Genomic DNA, 24,145 nt, shown 5'->3' with positions numbered 1-24,145 from the left:
TCTCAAAAATAAATAAACATTAAAAATAATAATAATAATAAATAAAGTCTTTTGATAGAAGAATTTAAACAATGAAAAAAATTTATCAGCATCATTAAATTAATATTTCTATTAGAAGGAATACATTGCCTTTTGAATACCATGGAATCCTTTATTTATTAAAGTTTTTTTTAATGTTTACTTTTGAGAGAGAGAGTGTGCAAGGCAGGGCAGGGGCAGGAAGAGAGGGAGATAGAGGATCTGAAGCAGGCTGTTTGCTGACAGAAGAGAATCCGATTGTGGGGCTCGAATTCACAAACCACGAGATCATGACCTGAGCTGAAGTCTGACGCTTAACCAACTGAGCAATCAAAGTGCCTTGTGAATACTGTGGAATCCTTTAAAAGAAAGCTATATAAATAGCCTTAAAATAATTTAGTAATTGGACAATTGGGTGGCTCAGTCTGTTAAGCCTCCAACTTCAGGTCATGATCTCATGGTTCATGAGTCTCATAGTTTGTGAGTTCAAGCCCTGCATCAGGCTCTGTGCTGAAAGCTCAGCCTGCTTCAGATTCTGTGTCTCCCTCTCTCTTTGCCCCTTCCTGGCTCCCGCTTGTCTGTCTCTCTCTCAAAAATAAATAAACATTAAAAAAAAAAAATTTAAATAAAATTATTAATGTGAGGTTGTAAATTGAATTATGGTCATAATTTTACCTAAGGAGAATTTAGGAAAACATTTTATTTTATTTTATTTTTAAGTTTATTTTGAGAGAGAGAGTGTATGTGAACATGGGAGGGAAAGAGAAGGAGAGAGAATCTCAAGCAGGCTCTGTGCTGTCAGCACAGAGCCCGACACGGGGCTTGAACCCATAAACCATGAGATCATGACCTGAGCTGAAACGAAGAGTCAGACACTTAACCAACCAAGCCACCCAGGCGCCCGTAGGAAAACATTTTAAAGGTGCTCTTTAACTTAGTGAAAATACCCTAGTTTTTTTTTTTGTTTTTTTTTTTTTAAGTTTATTTTGAGAGAGAGAGAAGGGGGGGGCAGAGAGAGGGAGGGAGAGAGAGAGAATTCCAAGCAGGCTCTGTACTGTCAGCAAGGAACCTGACACAGGGCTCGAATTCACCAACTGTGCGATTATGATCTGAGCTGAAACCAAGAGCCAGACTTCAACTGACTGAGCCACCCAGGCGCCCCTCTAGTTTCACTTTTAAAAATAAACAGAGCTTTGAGGATGGTTTTTTTTCCTGCTTATTTCTCTTTTGGAAATCTAAGTTCCTTTCATAGACATTCAGATACACTGAAAAGGCAAAAAATACATTTTATATTGCTTATTAGTCTGTTTTCTGGATATGTGTTTTTGTTTTAGGAGTCACATGATGCATTATTGGAATTTGGGAATAATAACCTACAAATATTGGTTCATGTTACCAAGGAAGGAGTGTGGAAAAACCCAGTTCTTCTTAAAATTCTGTCTCAACAGCCAGTAGAAACAGAAGAAGGTAAGCCATAAAACTTTACTGACTATATTGAAGGAAGACTTAGATCTAAGAGAATTAGAATTCATTTATGGCTTAAAATTTTGTGAATATCACCTGTGTATCCCTACCCAGTCTGTTCTCCTTTGAATAGTAAAAACTAACCATTAGCATTTAACGTCTTCCTAGTCTTTAGTATATGGTAGAGCTTTGCTCGTGTTTTGTTCTCTGGTTACTACAACTAAGGACCATGGAAAAGTTGCTTTTTTATTTTAAACTTATGAAATAATTGGAATTTAGCATTTTGTAGAGAAATGCAAAGAATGAAAATTTTATTTACAAAATTGTCAGTTTAAGACCAGAAGATTTATGGAATTGAGTTGATATTTGCATTTTAGACACAAAAAGTTATTTCATTTGGTACCACGACCAATTGTGATTTCATTTGCTTTAAGTTAGTAGAAAATTAAAAGGATCACATTCTGTTAAGTATGTTTCAGGAATAAAAATGAGCTTCAGAAGAGTTTTTATTTATACTTTTGGTATATCTTTAACTTAGGTCTTGAACAGACCATTTGAATGCTGATGCCTTAAAATATCCTAGTTAGCTTATTCATTCACCAAGTTTGACAGCCTACTGTAGACATGCTGTTTGGGTTTTCCGTATAGTGAGAAGATTGGCAAGGAGGGTACTTAGAGTTTTCTCTTGTTCCCTTTCCTCTGCTAATTCTCCTGCTTATTAGCCACATCGACAAAAGAGGAAAAGAATAAAGGAAAGAGCTGTTAAATAGAAAAGAGGTTGGTTTTATTGTTTTCTGTTCAGGTTCCCAGTATATGTCATCCCATTTGTGGATATAGGCAGATGGAGGCTAAAATATCACCTTTCTTATTAATATAAATTGCTTAGAGGATAGAGCCAAATAGTTTCAGAAGAATCCCAGAATTAGGCAGATCCCAGTCCAGATAAAGTCTGACGAGGGCAGAGAAGAGCACTTATTCTGTTACTCTCTAGAGGCAGGCCTAAGCTCAACAGGAAGAAGGCTAGAGTAGCATTAAATGTCCCCACTTTATTTTCCCTTGATGTATGAGTCAAATACATCACCCCACCTCAGGAGTTAACAGTACTTAATTTCTTTTCACATAGAAAAAAATCAAGAAATGGAGAGAAGCACTGTTCACCTAACATCTTGTGGTATCCTATCTATTCAGTAAAGACGAAGTGCCCACTATCTGTAAGACTGTGCACAGAACAGCGACATGTCTAAGGAATTATTCTGTGAACTAGCATGTAAATGGTGGGCAGCCTATATAGTCTGCCTGCTTTCTCAGTTGGCCCTGACTCTAATTTCAGGTCAGAAGATTAGAAAGCTTCCTTTAGGGGAGCCTGGGTGGCTCAGTCAGTTAAGCAGACGACTCTTAGTTTTGGTTAAGGTCATGCTCTCAGGGTTTGTGAGTTTGAGCCCCACATCAGCCTCTGCGCTTACAGTGTGGATGGAGCCTGCTGAATCCTCTATCTCCCTCTCTCTGCCCCCCCCCCCCCCCGCTCATGTGCACACGTGCATGTGCTCAAAAATAAACATTACAGAAATTAAAGAAAGCTTCTTTTATAGCCCCACTGCCCTTGGTAGCCCAGGTATTAACATATATTTGAAATTAGAAAGCAGTGATTATCCTCTCGTTGATTGTCTTCTGTTCAATGATGTAGTCATCAGAAGCATAAAAGTACACATTTTAAGCCTCCAAGGAACTCAGTAAATGCTTTTCAGTTTATTTGTGGATTTAAAAAAAATATCTGTCAGGGTTTTATTTTTCCTGCCTTGAATTCTTGAATTTTGTGACCTCCCCCCCCCCCCCCAAAGTTTATTACTGAAGTATGTAATGAGTATCAGTTGTTGGCACTTCTGCCTGGCATAATCAGCAGGGAAATAGCAGGTTCTCCCACCCAGATTCCAGCCCAGGTACTGAAGGCCTTTCCACCCCAGGCTACCCCAGCAGCCTGCCACAGATGATGGGGATGGCAAGACCAAGCCCAGCTAAGGTCTCACTCGTAGTTTCCATCCTGAGCTCAAGGAGTCACAAAACTACCCCTCCTCACAGTGGCAATGGCAGCAGCCACCTGGATCCAGGTAACCTACAGACTAGGAGACCTCAGCTACCATCAGTGGGGCGCCCCCACTACCATAATGGAGAGATTCCAACTACAACTCAAAGGACACCCAGAGCCACCATCTGGTATCTGCCAGTTTTGCCAACTGACCTGTACCCTACCCACCTACCCAGCCCCCCACCCCCACCCTTTCCCATAACTTATGCCAGTAGGAGACTCAGGAGGGCCAAAGCCACAGTCTTTTCCTTTTTTTCTGTCTCCCCTCCCAAAGGTTGAAGGAAGGGACACATCCTTGTTCAGAGTCACCAACTCCTTTCCCAAATCAGGCTGATAAGGAACCAGCTCTTATACCTCCTCCTGGTTGTTTTTCTTTCCCACCCCAGTTTATTTTTTGTGTCCCTTCTGCCCCCTACCTCGGAAGCCATTTTATGAATTGTCAGGTGCCACTTGAGCCTTCCAGTAAAATAAAAACAGGCTTTCCTGTTAAAAAAGAAAACAACGGCTGTTTTTAATTGGACCTTAAATGTTAACCATTTTTTACGTGATGAAGTATCGTTATGTTTACAGTTTACTTTTAAATGGTTCAGGAAAAGAAAAGCGAAGTAAAGAAATGACAAAACAGTTCATTTGTTGAATCTAGATGGAAGAAAGGATATATGATTAAAAATTATTTTATACTAAAATGACCAAAAAAATACAGAAAGACTCCCAATTAGGAAGGGGATTTCTATACTTTATTATATCATTTTTAAATATTGAATGTATGGATGGATTTCGTTTTAAAAAACAAAGTTAAGATACATGACTTGAAATGAATTTATCTATAAAGCTTATTTATTTATAAAGTTTATCCATCCTGAGAGAGAGATCACAACTGAGGGAGGAACAGAGAGAGAGAATCCCAAGTAGGCTCTGTGCTGTGAGTGCAGAGCCGGATGCAGGGCCTGAATTCCTGAACCATGAGATCATGACCTGAGCCAAAGTCATCCGCTTAACCACCTGAGCCACCCAGGTGCCCCTGTTTTTTTTTTTTGTTTTGTTTTTTTAATGTTTATTTTTTGAGAACATGCAAGTGCCTGGGCAGGGGAGGGGCAGAGAGGGAGAGAGAAATCCCAAGCAGGCCCTGAGTTGTCAGCGTAGAGCCTGACGCAGTGCTTGAACTCATGAACTGTGAGATTATGATCTGAGGCAAAACCAAGAGTCTGGATGCTTAACTGACTGCACCACCTGGGCACGCCTGAAATGAATTTTAAAATGCAAGATTGGTCTGTATGTTCAAAGTCGATATGGTGGTTTAACTATAGTACATTGAGTAAATTAGTTTTACCTCTATAATTTAGAGTGTTTGTTATGTGATAAGTATCATATTAGTGCTTTCCATATTTCATTTAGTCCATAAACCAGGTGAGACATTACACATGTCTAAGGCCACGTGGTTAAAATTGGGAGGCAGAATTTGAACACAGGTGAGGAGATATTGAAAGTTTTTGATTGAAGCATGATAACCACTCAGTTGCTAAATATATGGTTTTGTAAAACCTCTCTAATATGTAAGGCATTGTGTTTAGTGCTGCAGGGAATACAGAAGTTAACAAGACACGGTATTCACAAATTGCTGATGGTGTAGTAAGGGAGAAGACAGAAACAGATAATAGCAACTAGTATTGAGCATTTACTCTGTGCCTGGCCCTGTGCCAAGTGTCTTATCTGTGTTACGGTATTTCATCTATGATTCATTCAGCTCTGTGAGGTGGATATTACTAATTTTTTTTAACAGATGAAGAAACTTGAGGCTCAGAGAGGTCAGTTAATTGTCCAAGGGTCTCACAGCTAGTATGTGTCAGAGTCCTGATTCAGCCTCACATTGGTGATTCCAAAACATGAGGTAGTAATCTCTGTACACTGTAATCCTTTATTCCTGTAGTTAAAGAGAAAAGTTAAGTACAGTGAAGGAAGTAAAATACTGTGGGGATTGTTTTTTTTAATGCTGTAAGAATTTAGAAGAGGGTGGGTTGTATAGCTCTTCAGGGTGAGATTTGTGAAAATGCTTATAGCCTTATAGGGCAGATACACAGAGCAGAATCTGATGATAGGCAGAATAGGATATTGGGGTGACAGATGTGGCAGGGAATAATATGAAAGAATTAGATTGGGAGGTTTTTTTAAATGTTTATTTATTTTAATTTTTTTGAATGTTTATTATTTTTGAGACAAAGAGACAAAGCATGAGTGGGGAAGGGGCAGAGAGAGAGAGGGAGACGCAGAATCTGAAGCAAGCTCCAGGCTCTGAGCTGTCAGCAAAGAGCCTGATGCGGGGCCATGAACTGTGAACTCATGAACCGTGAGATCATGACCTGAGCTGAAGTCAGATACGTAACTGACTGAGCCACCCAGGTGCCCCTAATATATATATATATATATATATATATAGAGAGAGAGAGAGAGAGAGAGAGAGAGAGAGAGAGAGATCTATCAGTTACTGTTTTGGGGGGAAGAAGGCGGAAGGACTGGAGTTAGGGCAGAAAGGAGATAACTTTATAAACATTTTTTTGTGTTTTTGAATTTTATGTCATGTGCATATATGGTATTACTTAACTTTTTAAAAGAATTTAAGAAACTGTACAGATATCTATATCTATATAGATATATAGATATATAGATATAGATCTATTTATTTATTTATTTACACACAAGAGAACATGAGTGGGGGAGGGGCAGAGAGAGAGGGACAGAGAATCCCAAGCAGTCCAGAGCCCAATGTGGGGCTCAATCCCATGAACTGGGAGATCATGACCTGAGCCAAAATCAAGAGTCAGATCCTCAACTGACCAAGACACCCAGGTGCCCCTGATTGGGGAGTTTTAAAAAGAATTGCTAGCATACAATAAGGATATAATAATAATTGAGGGATGGAATTGGCAAGGAGGGATAATGCTAAACTTTCTGTATGATTGAGAGAATACCATTACTGAAAATAGAAGTAAGGAATGAGGAGCTATTTGAGAGGGAGATGTGATTATGAGTTCATTTTGTGGAATTTAGTGCCTATGGGACTAAAATGGAAAAATCCAAGTGAAAGTGATCTGTTTTCCAGCCATACTTTTTGACCTTGACTACATTATTAGAGTATCTGTGGAATTTAAAACCAACACACACAGACACACATTCTCTATCCCCCTCTCTCCCTCCCCAGGCTTCACCTGCTAAATCAGAATCTGCAGTTAGAGCTCTAGAATCTAGACCTTTTTGAGCTACCACAGGAAATAGGCACCTTCCACCTATATAGAATGACCTATATGATATATTTAGTGGGAAAAGAAATAGGTCCTCTGTACTCAGAATATTTCTGGAAGAAATTGGAAACAGTTATTGTTTTGAGGGGAAGGAGACTGGGGGACTGGAGTTAGGGCAGAAAGGAGACAACTTTATAAACTTTTTTTGTGTTTTTGAATTTTATGTCATGTGCATATATGGTATTACTTGTTTTTTAAAAGAATTTCAGAAACTGTGCAGTTGGTTCGGATGTAAAGACTGGGCCAGTAGTTTATCCCTGTCCCCACAGTGGTTTATCATTAATACAGTGATTTCCACTCCATAGATCTCATGCTTGTAGACATAGCAGCATGGGTATCATCTGAGAAGCTTGTTGGAAAAACAAAATCTCAGGTCCCATCGCAGACCCGCTGAATTAGAATCTGCATTTTACTAAGATACCCCAGGTGATTCAGAAGGCACTTTCAAGTTTGAGAAACACTATTTTAGATGGAACATCTAAAGCAGTTTGTTTACTCATGACTTGTCTTGACCTACGATATCCTCACCTCTATTCTTTAAATAATAGTAACGATGCCACACACTTGTTGAGTGTATGCTGTTCGTAAGTTGTGGGATTGTCTAGAACACTGTAAAAATCAGTGCTCAGATGCTTAATATTTAGTACTGCCCAGAGCAGCATTTTCCAAAGTGTGTACTGAACCAGGAACATATATTTTACATTATGCTAATAATATGTGTAAAAGGGTTCTCTGGTCAAATCAGTTTGGGAGACATTGGGTTAAATAAAAGTGAACAGTTTTCTTTATTGCAGGACTGTTCAGAGATTTGACCAAGGAATCCTTTTTTTTTCTAGGACTATCTCTCAGGTCTTTTGGTCGGTGGAACACACTTTGAGAAATTCCTGGTTTAGAGGAAAGAACACCACTGGCTTTGGAATCCTTGGCAAGTTACCTAATTTCTCTGAATATTAATTTTCCTAACCTTAAACTGGGGATAATAATACTTGCCTTGGTGGTGGTGTGAAGAATAAGTGAGAGGTATATAGAAACACTCAGCCTAAAGCTTGGTACCTCATAAAAGTGTTCGAGTGGTAGTTGTTAATATTACATAGGCTACTTCTTTTTCTTGCATTTATGCTTGTTGTTCATATCCATATTCCTTAATATCCTTATCAGAAAGTGAGGGAGGAGAACGTCAAATAATTAATTTTAATAAAGTGTTAGTAGTTTTATTAAGAGGTTTGGTGTTTAGAATAAAACTACAAATAATGTGGGAATCATTAGCAAAATTAATTTATCTTGCTATCTGCTCTATCAGATGAGTATCGAGATCAGAATATACTTCCCAAGTTATATCAACCGAATTTTTATTCACTAAAAACAAACCAACAACAAAAGATATCAAACTATCGTCTTAACCTTGACATGTTATGAGGTATGTTATCAGACTTTTATTTTTCCTTTCTCCTAGTCAATAAATTGATTGCACAAGAAGGACCTTCCTTTCTGCAAATGCGAATAAAACATTTGTTGAAATCTAACTGCATCCCTCAGGCCACTGCTTTATCAAAACTGTGTGCAGAATCTAAGGAAATTTCAAATGTGTCATCTTTTCAGCAAGCCTATATCACATGCTTATGTTCCATTCTCCCGAATGAAGATGCTATTAAGGAGGTGAGTAAAGCAAATAAGTGCTGTTGTCACTCACACTTACTGTGAATTTAATAGATTTTGATAAATGTTGCATGGCAGGATGAAAACCAAGAATTATTTTTTTCTGGCTACTGAAAAGTGCCATATTAATTGTATATAACTGTTCAACAGAGTGAATATAAAGTTATGTCTTATAGGTGGATTTGAAAGTAGATAATTAGAGAATATGCAGGTGGGTATTTATGTGTTAGGGCATTGGTTTGCTTTGAAATTTTCAAATGTAAAAGGTGTTTTTCTTTTTTTTAAAGTAATGATTTCTATATGTTTGGGAAATACAGAAATTATTAATACTAACATCAAGGGATAAACTAAAGTAGGAATGTCACTTAGCTTTCATTTAAGGTACTTTACACATGTAACTGTAAGAGAAATATGGGACTTTAGAACCTGTGAATATGTTTTGAACTATAATTAAATGCACAAGCTGGGTACCGTGGAAAATAATAAAATAATTGAATCTTTTTTAAAAATTATTTTATCAGTCACATTGCATTTTTTAACCCGAACCCTTTTCTTTAAAATGTTGGAATTCGTTTTCTCTAATAGTTTTTGATAAATTACATAGGAAAAGATGAATAATTTCTAGCTATATTCTGTCATCTACCTACAATTCTCCTAGATCTGGTACATGGATTCTCATTTTACTTCTCTGTTAAACCTTTCCTATTAAAGGTAATAATCCCAAGGATCTGATTTTATGCTGTAGTAATTCTTAAACTTTAATGATAGTTTCAACTTACAGTTTTATTTATAATATCCTACTCCAAATGCAACTTTCTCTTTCCAGCTCACTCACTCCAGGACCAAAAGTCTATTGATCCTGCTTGCCTTCATCCTTTCCCTCCTTAAACTCTGCTTTTCCATAGTCAATCAATATTATCACTCCCTAAGTTTCTCGACTGGTCTCTCCCTTAATTGTACTTATTTGACTAACCACCATCTTGATTATCTCTAAATCTTGACCTACTCTCTATCTTTACCTGCACCAGTGGTGTCAAACGAGTTGGGAAAACTAGCCTACTGGTTTTACCAGTAATCAGTCACACTATATTTTTTTAGGCTATTTGCTCTCCCACTTTCATAAAGTACTATTTCATACTGTGTCCTTTCTTTTCAAATGTATACTGTAATGCCTTTTGCCCCATCACACTTTGCGTTGATGAACTTTCTCCCTATTTCTCTGAGGAAATTGAGGCAGTTGGAAGGGGGTTTCTGTAAGCTGCTTCCATGACATCTATTCACCTACCTGTATCAGTGCGTGCGTACCTTCTCTTCCATTACTAAAGATAACTGTATCTGTTCTCCTGCCTAAGGCCAGTCCCCCCCCCCCCCCCCCCCCGACTTCAATATCATATCCCACCTGCTGTCGCCCCCTCAAGGATAATGCTTCCAGGACTTTTCTCTACTGTATCATCAGTTCCTCCTCTACTGCAACCATCCTATCAGCATTTATGCTATTACTTCTTTCATCTTTAAAAAAGAAATCTTTAGATTCCACTTCCCCATCCAACGACCACCCCATTCTTCTCCTGGCCTTTCAGCATAATTTCTTGAATGAATTGTGTGAATTTACTGTTCTAATAACATCATTCTCCTCGAACACATTATAATATGGCATTCACCCCTGCCAGTCTATCACATCACTAAATCCAATGATGATTTCTCAGCTTTCATCTTATTCAATCTGACTTCTTAACTTTGTCTTTTAAGCATTTTTTTTAGGTTTATTTATTTATTTATTTTGAGAGAGAGCACAAGGAGGGAAGGGATAGAGAGAGAAGGGGAGAGAGAAAAATCCTAAGCAGGCTCCAAGCTGTCAGTGCAGAGCCTGACACGGGGCTCAGTCTCCCGAACCCATGAGATCCTGACCTGAGCCAAAGTCAAGAGTCGGCTGCTTAACTGACTGACCACCCAGGCACTTGCATTCTAGGGTGTTGCGTTCTCCTGGTTTTCTATGCACCTAACTGATGAGTCAGTCTTTCTTAGTTCTAACCTGCTCTTCCTCCTCATCTCTCTGTTGAGTAAATGTTACAGTACTCTAGGACTCTGTCCTTGTGTGTCCTCTCTTTTCTACCTACAAGCATGCCCTTGGTGACTTCTTTTAGATTCCTGTTTTTAAATACCAACTGTTGTCTGAATCTCAAATGTTTTATCTCCAGCCCAGTCCTCTCCTCTGAATTCCAGACTCACATATCCAGCTACCTAAATCACTGTCTCTACTGGTATGGCTAATAGCATCTCAGACTTCATATGTCCATAACTAAGCTCCTGATCTACCTGATATTCGGGCTTTGTTTTTATGCGCTTTCTTCCAAATGAAGTCAGTTGCTGTCCAGTCTCAGTGTTGCAGGTGAAGGGGGGAAGGTAGTGAATAACCAGCTACCATTTTTTTTGAGTCCTTACTGTATGTTAAATGCTATGCCTAATGCTTTATATATATTTTGTCACATTTAATTCTCACAACTCTTAACTCTGTTTTTATTGGTGAGGAAAATGAGGCTCAGATCAAGTAATATGTTCATGCTTACAAAGCTTAAAGTGGTTAAGGTGAGATGCAAACCTGAGTTTGGTATACTACTACTAGTATTAAAAATGCAGGATAATATATATCATCCTAGGTGATAAATACCGAAGGGTTTATATGCCGAATGCTGTGTTAGGCATTGTGTTACAAAAATTAATTCAGAAACTTCTGAACTGACCTACTTGCTTTTTACTCTCACTCTCTACATTTTATTCTTACCAAAATTAACTAGAATAATATCTTTAAAACTTAAAGTGGGGTCATGTCACTCCCTGACCAACAGCTTTCCATCTTCTTCATAATAAATCCAGAAGGCTTTATTCTATGTGTCATGGCTCCTGGAGACTTCTCTAAACATCTCTGACAGTATCTTCTACCATGTAATGCTCATTGCTCCGTAGCAATTTGCTGTTGTTTGAACAAACCAAACACATTCCTGCCTTAGATCTTTGTGGTTGCCATTTCTTTTGCCTAGAATGCCCGTCCACAAGATACTTGGGATGGCTCGTTCACTTAACAGCATTCACATCTCACTGCAAGATTGCCTTATCAGAGACCTTCTTCACTGTCCCATCTAAAATAGTGTCCTATCAGGGTGCCTGGGTGACTCAGTGGGTTAAGCATCCGGTTCTTGATTTCATCTTAGGTCATGATCTCACCATCGTGAGATCGAGCTCTGGGTTGTGCTCCATGCTGCTGTGGAGCCCGCTTGGGATTCTTTCTCTCCCTCTGCTCCTCCCCTGCTTGTGTGCATGCACACTGTCTCGAGTAAATAAAAGAAAAGAAAATTTATACTATCCCCCTTCTCTGCCCTTTTTTTCTTAATACCTGTTACCGTTATTATAAATATATAGACATCCATCTAAAATGGCCTCTGTCACTCTCTGTCCCCTTACCTGTTTCTTCTTTATGTTTATATTACTACTTCTGCTAGACATCATATTTGCTTCTTTTCTGTTTCCTCCCACTAGGTTGAAAACATTGTAAGGATGAAGACATTGGTTTATTCACCACTATATCTCTACATTCTGGAAGAATAGTTAGCAGCATAATAGGCATTTATTCATAAGCGACTAACTATAAGCCCATATGCTAATTTTTTTATTTGCAGTGTTGGGAAGGATAAGGAGATGGGAGACTGCTTATCTCTAATAACAGTTGTAGTATTTTGTGTTTGGGAAACCTAATCAGAGTTAAGTTGTAGTAATGGTTACATTCAGCACCTGATACATGCCAGAAAATTTCAGAAGAAGCAAAAATGCTAGATCATGGACTTGATTCCTCTTCATTCTATAATAACAACAACAACAACTTTTCCTTTAATGTCTCAGCCTTTGTTTATTTAAAGCTTTTGTTTGTAGCATTGTATGAGGTACTGGCAAAAACAGAAGGGTGTGTATGGCTTACTTTGGTTGCCAGAAACAGATACAGGAAGATAAGTACTAAGCCGTATGATACTGCCCCTGAATTCAATAGAAGTGGGGAGAATCTTTGTTGACTGGCATATAAGGCTTTATAAAAATTGACCCTTGATTTGGACCTTGAAATAATGTTAGGGTTTGGATGGGTAGAAAGAATGGTTTGGGGATAGCTGACTTTGGTAGTGAAGGCGGAGAAATGAATGTGTATGTTGCTGAGGCCCACTGGAGAACACCTTGCCATGGCAGAGTGGGTGTTGAGGTCTTGTGAGAAATAAGACCTGTTGGGTGGGGAGAAGGGGGAGGCCTTGGAAACTCTAGTGAGTTAAAACTGATTTGATGCAGTAGAAATTAGAAAGGTTTTGAAGGTGGGGATTGAAATGACAAACAATATTTTAGGAAGCTTAGAAAGAAGATATATTAGGCTTAGAAGAGGTTGATTGGAGTTAGCAAGAGGACTTAATGTCAAGAGACTCGTGAGGCCTGGGAGACTGGAAGAATGACAGTGTTCCGCTAACTGATCAGAATGGCAAAGAAGAAAGATATGGACAACAAGGAGGGCTTGGGAGAATAATCAGCTTTGTTTTGTCCATGACTTTCCTGGTTTATTAATAACAAGACAACAAAACAGGATTTCTTCCTGAAGTTACATAATTAATTCCTTTCAACAAATTTGTTGAGTTTGTAAGGAACGAAGTTAGAGGAAATGTGATTTGATTCTCTACAACAGAGGTTGGCACACTATGGCATGTGGGCCAGATCCACCCAACTACCTTTTTTTGTAAATAAAGTTTTACCGGAACACAGTCATGCCCATTTGTTTATTGTTTATGGCTGTGTTTACAGTGGTAGAGTTGAGTAGCTGTAACAGACTACCTGGCCCACGAAGCTGAAAATATTTTTTACCTGGCACTTTATAAAAAATGTTTGCTAGTCCTTGCTCTACAAGAATCAGATTTTCCAGTGTATAGTAAACATTGACTATCATTTAGTCTACTCCTGCATGGTTTACCAGTGATGAAACTGAAGCCAAGATGATAATGTTTCCAAGGCCCTACCTGCATTAAGCTAATTAGAGAGTCCAAGCCCAGGCTAGAACACAGATCTCCTTGCTTTCTGGCCAGCCTTTTTTTCCACTGTACAACTTATTTCCAGTTGGTAAATACAACGAGCCATGTTATAATAGGAAACATCTTAGTGGTATGTCATCCATTCATATTTATACATTTATGTATAGGTGTGATTTAAAACATTTTATAATGATTGAGATTACTTAAATATATCAATGCAAAAACATTTAGCACACATCATAAAATTTTAAAAGGAACACTGATACCATCATAATTAGTCTCACCCAGTTGTGCTTTCTTTTGCAACTGACAATAGAATTAAAGAGAATCTTTAAAATTTGCTTTGGAAAAGTATAATGAATCACTAGACGTTCATTAATCGGGTTTAAAATCAGCATGTGTTCTAAAGTAGCAGAGTTCTATACACATTTGCCATCTACTTCAACTGAGTTCAGAAGAGTCAAATTAACTTGAGCAACAGCTGGGAATAAGAGTATTTGTATGTTGGCTCCTGTGGGTATCACCATAATGGGTGTGTGTAATAGGAAACCTCTGCTGGGGAAGATTTAGCCAGACACATACAATTAAGATTACTTGAGGGGATCACCTTGAAAGCCAAAATTCACAACCCCAAACTCAGAACCTCAGTGGAATCCTCAAGTTTCAGTTTCATTTAGAATTGAATGATACGATATTACTATTAGTTCTGCACATGAAAGATTTTTAATGAAAGTTACAGACTTGGTCATGGCCTAGTGTCCCAAGTGGATGTTTCCTATATGTTTTTCATTACTGAAGGAGGAAATCTTTGCAAAGATCAAGTTTTCCACATATAATATGAAGGATAATGAGATTGTAAACATGAAGCCCTTCTATTATTACGAAGAGCCAAGGAATCTGTCAGTAGAACTCTTGGCACAGTTAAGGCAGGAGTCCATTTCTGTCTTAATCCCTGAATGAACTATTTCTTCAGTGTCTAATGTTAATAGACACAACAGGAGAAGCTTCTTTTCTTTTCTTGATGTGGGAAGAAAAAGACAAACAGTACCTAATTTACTCACTAGTCTAGCACTGTTGGGAATTGACATAATCACTAGGTATAGATGATAAACAGCAAATACATTTAAGCAGGATCCATTGGGAATTCAGTTTGGGAGTAGAAGAAAAAGTAAACAGGAGCATAGAAATTTCAGGTGTAGCTTAAATAAGAATCAAGATTAAGATCGATCCTGAACAAGGAATAATAACAAAGTGTATAATTACATTTAAAATTGAAGTGTAAATAATTTTACTTTATTGTATGGGGGATGAAACGTACTCTCAAAAAGTACATTAAAGGGATGCCTGGGTGGCTCAGTTGGTTAAACTTCTGACTCACTCTTGATCTCGGCTCAGGTCATGGTCTCACAATTTGTGAGACTGAGCCCCATGTTGAGCTGTGTGCTGACAGCATGGAGCCTGCTTGGGATTCCCTTTCCCTCTCTCTCTGTTCCTCCCCTGCTTGTGCTCATTCTCTTTCTCTCTCTCTTTCTTTTTCTCTCTCTCTCTCTTGCTTGCTCTCAAAATAAACTTAAATACATTAAAGGTAGAAAGGCTGTATGAGGAAGTTGAGGATTTGAGTATTTAAATATTTTCTCTCCTAATGCAGAGGTCTTTCAAATAGCTTTGAAGAGACATCTTCCCAGGGCAGTTTACATCTGGATCTTGCATCTAGTCTTGCTTTCGTGGGTTATGTGTGGGTATTTTGGTTGATGTAAGATTATACTAGTGAGTCATGGAGAGTTAGATGTATAATTTTCAAGAATTTAGTAGGGCATTTCAGGCTTACATACACACAGCGATAGGGTTTAATTAGAAGCATCAATGAGGGGCGCCTGGGTGGCGCAGTCGCGGTTAAGCGTCCGACTTCAGCCAGGTCACGGTCTCGCGGTCCGTGAGTTCGAGCCCCGCCTCAGGCTCTGGGCTGATGGCTCGGAGCCTGGAGCCTGGAGCCTGTTTCTGATTCTGTGTCTCCCTCTCTCTCTGCCCCTCCCCCGTTCATGCTCTGTCTCTCTCTGTCCCAAAAATAAATAAAAAACGTTGAAAAAAAATTAAAAAAAAAAAAAAAAGCATCAATGACCATTACATGCAAGTAACCACTGTTGTTAACCTAGTGCTGGTCTGTGGTATTATTGCAGTTTAAAAGAAGTCTGATTTTTAGAAGCATGGCCTTTTTTCCATGTTGTGTCTCTGAACCTAACAGGGATGATTCTCCCAAAGGTAGACCCAGGTTTATGTGAAATGTAGACTTGCTAACTGTAACTCCTACCTTTTTCCTGTTGGAGGATACACGTGACAAGAGTCTTATTATCTGGATAACCTGAAATCCACTTTGATTCCCTTTTGAAAAACATCAGCTTCAGTTTAAAGAGTCTATTATGAGGAACAAATGATTTGCATTGTGCCTCAGAACTGATCAGGGGAAAAAAAAGGAAAAAGATCAGGAAAATACTAAATTCAAAACCAGTAATCTAGAGAAAGATAAATGATAAAATATTCCAGTAATGGCACTGGCCAGAATACTGGTTTACCTTGGTAGCCTAATAGTGAAAATAAGAAGGCAGATATGCTGCCTCTACTCCCCTTCTCTTATGCCAGTTGGCTACCTGTTAGACCATTGGTATTTAATTACCAGATTATTATGAAAGTCTTCTAATTGCATTCTTGTCCCTACAGTTCACTTTCTACAATACCCAAGATGATCTTTTTTCTTTCCTTTTTAAAATAAAAGTATATATTTTGTTTGTTTATTTTTGAGAGAGAGCGCATACACATGTATGAGCGAGGAAGGGGCAGAGAGAGAGGGAGATGGGATCTGAAGCAGGCTCCTCACTGTCCTCACAGAGCCCCACGTGGGGCTCAAACTCACAAACTGAGATCATGATCTGAACCAAAGTCGGACACTTAACTGACTGAGCCACTCAAGCGCCCCTTGAGATAATTTTAGATTCACATATTATCGTAAGAAACAATATAGACATACTTTCCAGTCATTTAACATATATTCATTGGAGGACTCTGTTAGGCAGTGGGGATACAAGGATGAACAGGACACGAGGGAGAGGAACAGCAAACAGTATTCATACACTGTGAGACTGAGGGGAGAGTTCTGAGTTGGAAATGAGGCGTTCAAGTCATCAGCATTTGAAACCACAGGGCGAATAAGATTAACTATTTCAGAACCCTGGAAATTAACTAAAGGCTTACTACAATCCAAAGAGGTTTTATTCAAGGAAAACAGATGAATCTCCCTAAGAACAACTTGATGCCATTTTAACTTGTCCTACTTCCTGTCTCTTCCCCAGCTTCACAGTAACCTTGAAAACAAACAGCCTCAAAGCTACAGTAGTAGTAGCCTATGAAAACCAGCAGCCTAGCAACCAGCTGAGGAAGCAGAATGAGCTTTGGAACTCTGCAAAAGCCCATACCTAGCATTGTCACTATTTGATCTTTGTGGCAACTTCTGAAAAGTTCCATTCTCAAGACTTGTCTTTATTTGACTCAGAGCTCACAATGACAAAAGCTGTGTCCTCAGTATGTATTTGTCAGAAACAATCAGTGGTAATTGTTCAATGTGACAGTGGTCAGAGGAGGCATTACGAGTCAGGCTAACAAGAGACTGCCCAAAAAGATTAAAAAAGAAAAACTGGGATATGGGACGTCATACGGGACTTTGAAAACTTTTGATGTATTGCTAGGATTCTGGAAGGTAACAGGGCTCTGTGTCTGGTGAAGAATGACCTAAAATGGCCCTAATCTCGAGGCTCTGCACAGGTAGGAAATGAAAGGCAAGGCAGAGTTTTAAACTGCCTACTGAAATATTGAAAGTATGCCCCAATACACAGAGCTGCTTGGCAAAAGCAGAGGCTTATTCAGGCATTTAAGTAAATGTCTTCAATACATTGAACATGTAGCTGACCATTAAGCGAACCAAGCAGAGGCTATAGTGGCCACACATGACAAAGAATGTAGACTTTACAGAATTAATTCTAGGAAAGTCACTAAACCATCAGGCAAAAAGATCGATGGACTAGAATCCAGAATCTAGAAATAAGCCCTTCACACTTAACCACCAGTTGATTATCTATGTGAATTCCAAGACAGTTCAATGGGGAAAAGAATAATCTTTTCAATGAACGGGTCTTTAACAACTGGATATCAGTTGCAAAAGAATGAAGCTTGATCCTTAATACTGTATGCAAAAAAATAACTCCAAATGGATTGTAGATATAAATCTATAAATATAATACAAATATATATTATAAATACATAATTTATATAAAAATATATTATCTATAAAATGTATAATAGATATAATCCATATTAAAATATAAACATATAATATGTAAATATTATGCTATAATATATAAATGTTAAATATAAAGTATGACATCTTAAAATACAGGAATAATTATTTAAGGCTTTGGATTTGGCAGTTGTTTCATATTTGACACCAAAAGCACAAGTGACAAAAGAAGAATAAGACTTCATCCAACTTTGTGAAAGGACATCAAGGAACAGCAAAGTTAATCCACAGAATGAGAGAAAATATTTGCAAACCATATATCTTATAAAGGATTTGAATCTAGAATTAATGAAGAACTCTTACAAGTCACCAGTAAAGAGACAAATAATCTAATATTAAAAATGGTTAAAGGTTTTTTTGTTAAATTAATAGACTTTTTAAAAAAATTAATACATTTTTAAAAGCAGAAACAGTTTACAGAAAGTTTGAGTGGCAAGTACACAAAGCCCTTACCCCACATTTTACCTATTAACATCTTGCCATGAGTGTGTTACATTTGTTAGAATTGTTGAACTAGTATATTATTAATTAAAATCTATAGTTTACATTAAGGCTCACTATCAGTGTTACACATTCTGTGAGTTGTGACAAACATATAATTGTGTGTATTTGTCATCACAGTAACATGCAGAATAGTTCCACTCTTCTGAAAATGTCCTGTACTCTGTTTATTTATCCTTCCCTCTTTTTCCCCAGGCCCCTGGCATCCACTGATCTTTTTACTGCCCCCACAGTTTTGCCTTTTCCAGAATGTCATATAGTTGGAATTATGTAGTATGTAGCCTTTTCAAATTGGCTTCTTTCACTGAGCAGTATGCGTTTAAGGTTCACCATATCATTTTATGACTTCATGCTTCCTTCTTTCCTCTCTTTCCTCCCTTTCCTCCCTCCTTTTCTTCCTTCCTTCCTTCACCAAACTCATATTCCTCTCTGCCTTTCTTTTTTCTTTTTCTTTTCTTTTCTTTTTTTAAAACAAACCAAAGTCCATCGTTAGGGTTGCATTTCTGGAATGGCTGGTTTAGTTGTACTTTTTATAGTTTGGGATTGTGAGCTCAGTTTTGATGGAAGTGGGTGGAAGCAAGGAGTGCTTTATTTCTGAGAATTCTAATAGGGCTTAGTTAGCATATGTCTCTATAAATCAGTTTCAGTTTTCCTTCTGCCAGGTGATTCAGAGATGTTACCAGCCAGAACCTTCTTTTTATTTTATATCATTTTTCTCAGTTTGGCGTTATTGGACAACGGAGTAGTGTTAGGGCAAATTCCAAGTTTGAAGGACAGGTTATAAATTCTCAAGTATTTTTTTTTATCCCACCAGAACCCAGGTTGAGATTGCTATACAAGTTTTCCTGCTGTGTGCCTTATTTTGGTCCACCCGTTCTCTGAGTTTGTAGCTCTTTTGGGGTTCCAATTGTATGCAGAAGTCTCACTGCCAACTTCCTGTCTCCAGGTCCAAGCTTTATCATCTATTCATGAGTTGTAAAACACAAGCCTCTTAGTGAGATTAGCAGTGATCCAGCAAGTTAGGGCGGTTGTCCAGTCACACTTGAACACTTTTTTCCCCCTTCATGATTTCTTTTACTTCTTTAATGTTTGGCTGTATGTTCTATAAAAGACATTTCTGTTTTACCCAGGATTTCTAAGTGCTTTGCCACAGGAGAATTTTCAGGCATTACTCTTGTTCAGGACTGGCAGGAAGGTATGTAACCATTATATATTAAATTCACAGGGTAAGGTGGTATGTTTCATCTTTGCCACCAGAATTTCTAGCATTAGCCACTTTTTGCCTTAGGCTGTAAGTTGTGATACTTTGTAAATACACATAGCATTGATAGTGCTTATGCATGATTTATAATTTTGTATTAAGTGTATCAGACTTTCTTATGAAGTAGATTTTAGTAAGGAAAGATCTGGAGGAACTAGTTAGGATTTTGAAGAGGTTGAAGGTGAGAACATGGTATGGAATGAATGTTCCTGACTAATCTTTCAGGTCCTTTTAAGTTCCTAGCTGGTTCTGCTCACTGTCCTTCCATTCCAGTTCAATAAATGTTTATTGACAGCCCTTAGAAACAAAACGATCAACGTGTCCTCCAGTCTCCTGCTATCATTAGCCTATATCCTTTATGGAAATTGGCAAAAAGGACCATGTTCCACTATGTCCTCCTTCATACGATTGCTTCCAAAGGTCTCCCTTCTGTGAGGAAGAGCCTTATGCCAAAACTTAGGGCTTGGCAAGCTGACTGAATTTCAGCCTCCATTAATATATTAGCTGGTTACCTCTGTGTAGTATGAAACTGTACCCTGATATCCCCCCAAGAGCTATTTTCTTTGAAGCCTTCTTTGCTTACTCTAGTCTGCATTATTCTTATCTCCAGTCGGTCCCATTTATATATTCTGTGGCCACTATGTTATTTATCTTGTGGTTCTCTTTTATTCCAACAAATATTTATTGATGTTCCCCCAAGTGCCTGGTACCATTGTAGGCACTGAAGATACAGTGGTGAATAAAAACAAAGTTTTGCCCAAATGGAACTTCTATTCTCATAGGCAAGATGGATAGTAAACAAAAAAAAGTATTGGGGCACCTGGCTGGCTCAGTCGGTAGAGCATCTGACTCTTGATCTTGGGGTTGTGAGTTTAAACCCCACATTGGGTGTAGAGATGTTTAAATAAATTAAGGGGAAAAAAACTTTAAAACAATTTTTAAAAAAGAACTAAAAAATTATTTCAGTACCTATCCAGGAATTTCCTAGACACTCACTGAAATTCTCAGAAGTTTGTCAGTGACCTCATTTTAATTTACTGTAGCTGAAAAGTATTTTGTGGCATATATTTGGTTTTTAATGTGGTCTTAAGCTATTCTATTAGAAAAGGTTGGGGACCATACTGTGTCTTATTAGTGAAGTGTTAAAAAATATGTCATTTTAATTTACCTGGATTTTTCTATTTTTAAAATTTTTTATTTACTTTTGTTACTTTATCATAACTCTTTCTCCTCTGTATTCAAGAAAATACAGGTATTTGGGGCAAAATACTGATATCCTCTTCAATTAAAAATATTATCTGAGTGCTTGCTTATTTGTCACGTGAAGATCCTAAAGCAGGCACTAAGTAGGTTAAAAGCATGAGATAAGATACCAGCTTTCAAAGGACTTAGAATCAGGCAGAGTAGGTAACAGACTGAAGGAACTCTGGCTTCAGTTTCTTCACTTGGAAGAATGATGAAGAATGATGAGTTTTTTTTCATTACTTAAATGAGAGTGTAAAAAAAAAAAGTCTAGATGGATGCCCCTGTGTTATTAGCATAGATGAGTATGTGTGAGGCAAATGAGTTCTTGAATTGGAAGGTTGTACAGAAACCCCACTGTAAACTAGTCCTATTTTGTCAGTAGAAACCTTGATGGAAGTAAAACAATGAAGGTAATGGATAATAAAAAAAATATATGTAAGTTACCATTCTTATTAGGTGTTACGGACCTCTTAGAAACTTCTTTGTCAGGCATATATTCTAAAATGTCAGGTAAACAACAATATTAAGCATGAACTAAAAGCATGCTAGTACTTAAAATTTACTAGGAAATGGGTAACATTTGGAGAAAGTTGAGGTTAAGTTTGAGAAGTTGGTAGAGGTTAGATTGGTACAGGAGCAGGCAAGGTTACCAGCAATCTTTGTGGTAGTCTCAGAAAAGGCACTAAGATACTGGAAGAGCAGAAGGCGTCTACTCTTAGGGAACCACTAGAGTTGATACTCCAACACTATTGCTAAATTACCATTAGCTGAATAGAAATAATTTATTTCTGTTTCTCCAGTTCCTTGTTCATTCTTACCTGTTGGCCCTTGCGATGTGTTTTTCTTCCTCTTTGGAACAGTTTTCTTATTTCACTCTACCCTTTCCCATGGCTTATCTCTACTCATTCTTTAATTCTCATTTTAAATGTGACTTCATCCAGGAAGTTGTTTTTGATCCCCCAAATTTGGGTTAGATCTCTTTTTATCAAAGGTAGGAAAAATACTCTGTACATCCCCATTGTAACAGTTAATATACACTGTAATTCTTAGCAGTTGCTGCTGCCTCATTTGTTATCTGTGGCTGGATTGTGACTTCCGTGAAGGCAAAAATCAGGTTGGCTTGTATCCCTAGTACTTAGCACAGCACAGGTACTTAGTAATACACAGCACGGCTTTGAAAGACATGTGCATTTTAATTTTAACATGTTTTTTTCCTGTGGCATTTTGTGAACAGAGGATTTTGGATATCATATAAGACCGTCTTCAGAAATTCATAGTCTAGTTAGAAAGCCAAAGTTCAAAGCACATGTAAAAAAAGTAAAATAATAAAAGGTAAAGGCCACTGTGAGTCACTAGTTCAGAAGTTGGCCCAAAATGGAATAAAAAATAGCCCAATTAAAAATGTTGATAAGATGCTGTGAATTCAGAGTAAGGCAAGAGATCGTTGGATGCTAGAGTAGTCTATGAAGGAAGTTTCAGCTGAATGTTGAAGGATGGGGAGGATCGGTTCATCAGGCAAGAAGAGGAGGGCTGTTTGTTTAGGCTTATACACTAACTGGTAGTGTTCATCTTTGTAATAAATCATTTTTGTAATAAATGTTTCGTGTTTGTAATAAATAGAAATAATAGAACTACGTATACCTTCTAAACAACTAGTCTGGAGTTTTCATATCATTTCCTCCTCCCCCGTCATTTTAGGTTAATGATTTTTGACTTGAAATCTACATTTCTAATTTATTTCAGTTTTGTCCCTTTTTCTTAATACTTTGGTTCCAAGGTGAAAGCTCATATCTCTCTGAAGTATACCCTTTTAAAATGAGCTTCCCTGTAGGAATAAAATGACGTGAGATTAGTTTTTCATTTTATATACTGTTACTTTTTATTATTAGCCACAGTTGACTAGAGACAAGAAACAGTCTCTTCTCAGGCTCATCTTTTACTTGTGAAGTAGAAATAATATCGCCTGCATTGCTAACCTTACAGATTTATCATGCTGATAAAGTGAGATGATATCTCATTCAAGGTATTTGAAAAGGATAAAAAAAATGTTCTAGAAATGCAAATTGTATATTATTTCCATTCTAATTTATATGTCTGGCTTAGAGAGTTTCTCATGCTATTTCTCAGCTTGGAAATGTTATATATTGCTGTTACATTGCAAAATCAAATTTTGGAATTCTGGGTTTTTGACAGGAGCTTTAACATGGCGTGGATAGTAGGTGGTTGCCCTGGAATAAATAGCTGTTTTCATTTGCTGAGGAATTTTCATTTCAGTCCTTCGGTCACTTCAGTTCTGAATACCCTGTGGTGGGCCTTTTGTCTCTGGATGACCCTTCTAATTCATTCAGCTATGGATGAGGACATGGTTGTTGAGGGCATCATTAAAATTCCATCCTCATTAAGGCTTATACGGTCTTTTTTTTTTTTTTAACCTGAAAACTGAATTTAAATTATGTTCTAGGCTTTACCAACGTAACTTTGCCTCCCAGTGCTCTTTAGATATAAATTTAAATCAGGTATGATCTTGCATCTGAGAGTGATCTTTTGAAATGCTTTCTACTATTCTTAAGGTTGATTTTCTTTTTTTCTTTTTCTTATTTTTAAAATTTATATATTTCATGAAAAATTCTTAAGAGCTCTTCTGATGTGCTCCCTATTTGTCAATCCCTGTTACAATATATATTTTTTAAACCTTAACTGTAACTTTAATAGGCACACATACCACATTTTTAATTGATGCATAATTGACGTATTATTTTAGGTATACAACATAATATTCAATATTTATATAGGTTGTGAAATGATATCCAGATAAGTCTAGTTGATGTCTGTCACTATGCAGAGTCACAAAAGTTTTTTTTCTTATGATGAGAACATTTAAGATCTATTCTAATAACTTTCCAATATGCAATACAGTATTAATTATAGTCACCATGATGTACTAAAACATATTAAATTCTTAAAATAACTCCATGAGGGAGGTTCTGTTATTTCCATTTTACACATGAGGAAACTGAGACACTAAGTCACTGAGAAGTTACATGACTTACCCAGAGTCACACAGCTAGTAGCTATAGAGCTGGGAAAAGAATATACACAATCTGGTTTTAGAATAATTGCTTTTGGGGCACCTGGGTGGCTCAGTGGGTTAAGCAACCGACTCTTGGTTTGGCTCAGGTCATGATCTCACAGTTCTTGAGTTTGTCAAGCCCTGCGTCAGGCTCT

General features: G+C 37.6%; 1 protein-coding gene across 1 annotated transcript in view; it reads left to right on the top strand.

Moving 5' to 3' along the window:
- Nucleotides 1-24,145, top strand: part of RLF (RLF zinc finger) — an 84,908-nt gene that overhangs the window by 36,225 nt on the left and 24,538 nt on the right. Inside the window, exons 4-5 of the mRNA XM_078452042.2 lie at nt 1,353-1,485; nt 8,315-8,517. Coding sequence (XP_078308168.1) covers nt 1,353-1,485; nt 8,315-8,517 — 336 coding nt within the window. The remainder of the gene's footprint in view (nt 1-1,352; nt 1,486-8,314; nt 8,518-24,145) is intronic.

Source organism: Panthera onca, chromosome C1 (assembly GCF_046562875.1).
Source record: "Panthera onca isolate mPanOnc1 chromosome C1, mPanOnc1 haplotype 2, whole genome shotgun sequence".
NCBI lineage: Eukaryota > Metazoa > Chordata > Mammalia > Carnivora > Felidae > Panthera > Panthera onca.
Note: the sequence above shows the minus strand (reverse complement) of the source record. Positions and strands in the feature narration are given on the sequence as shown.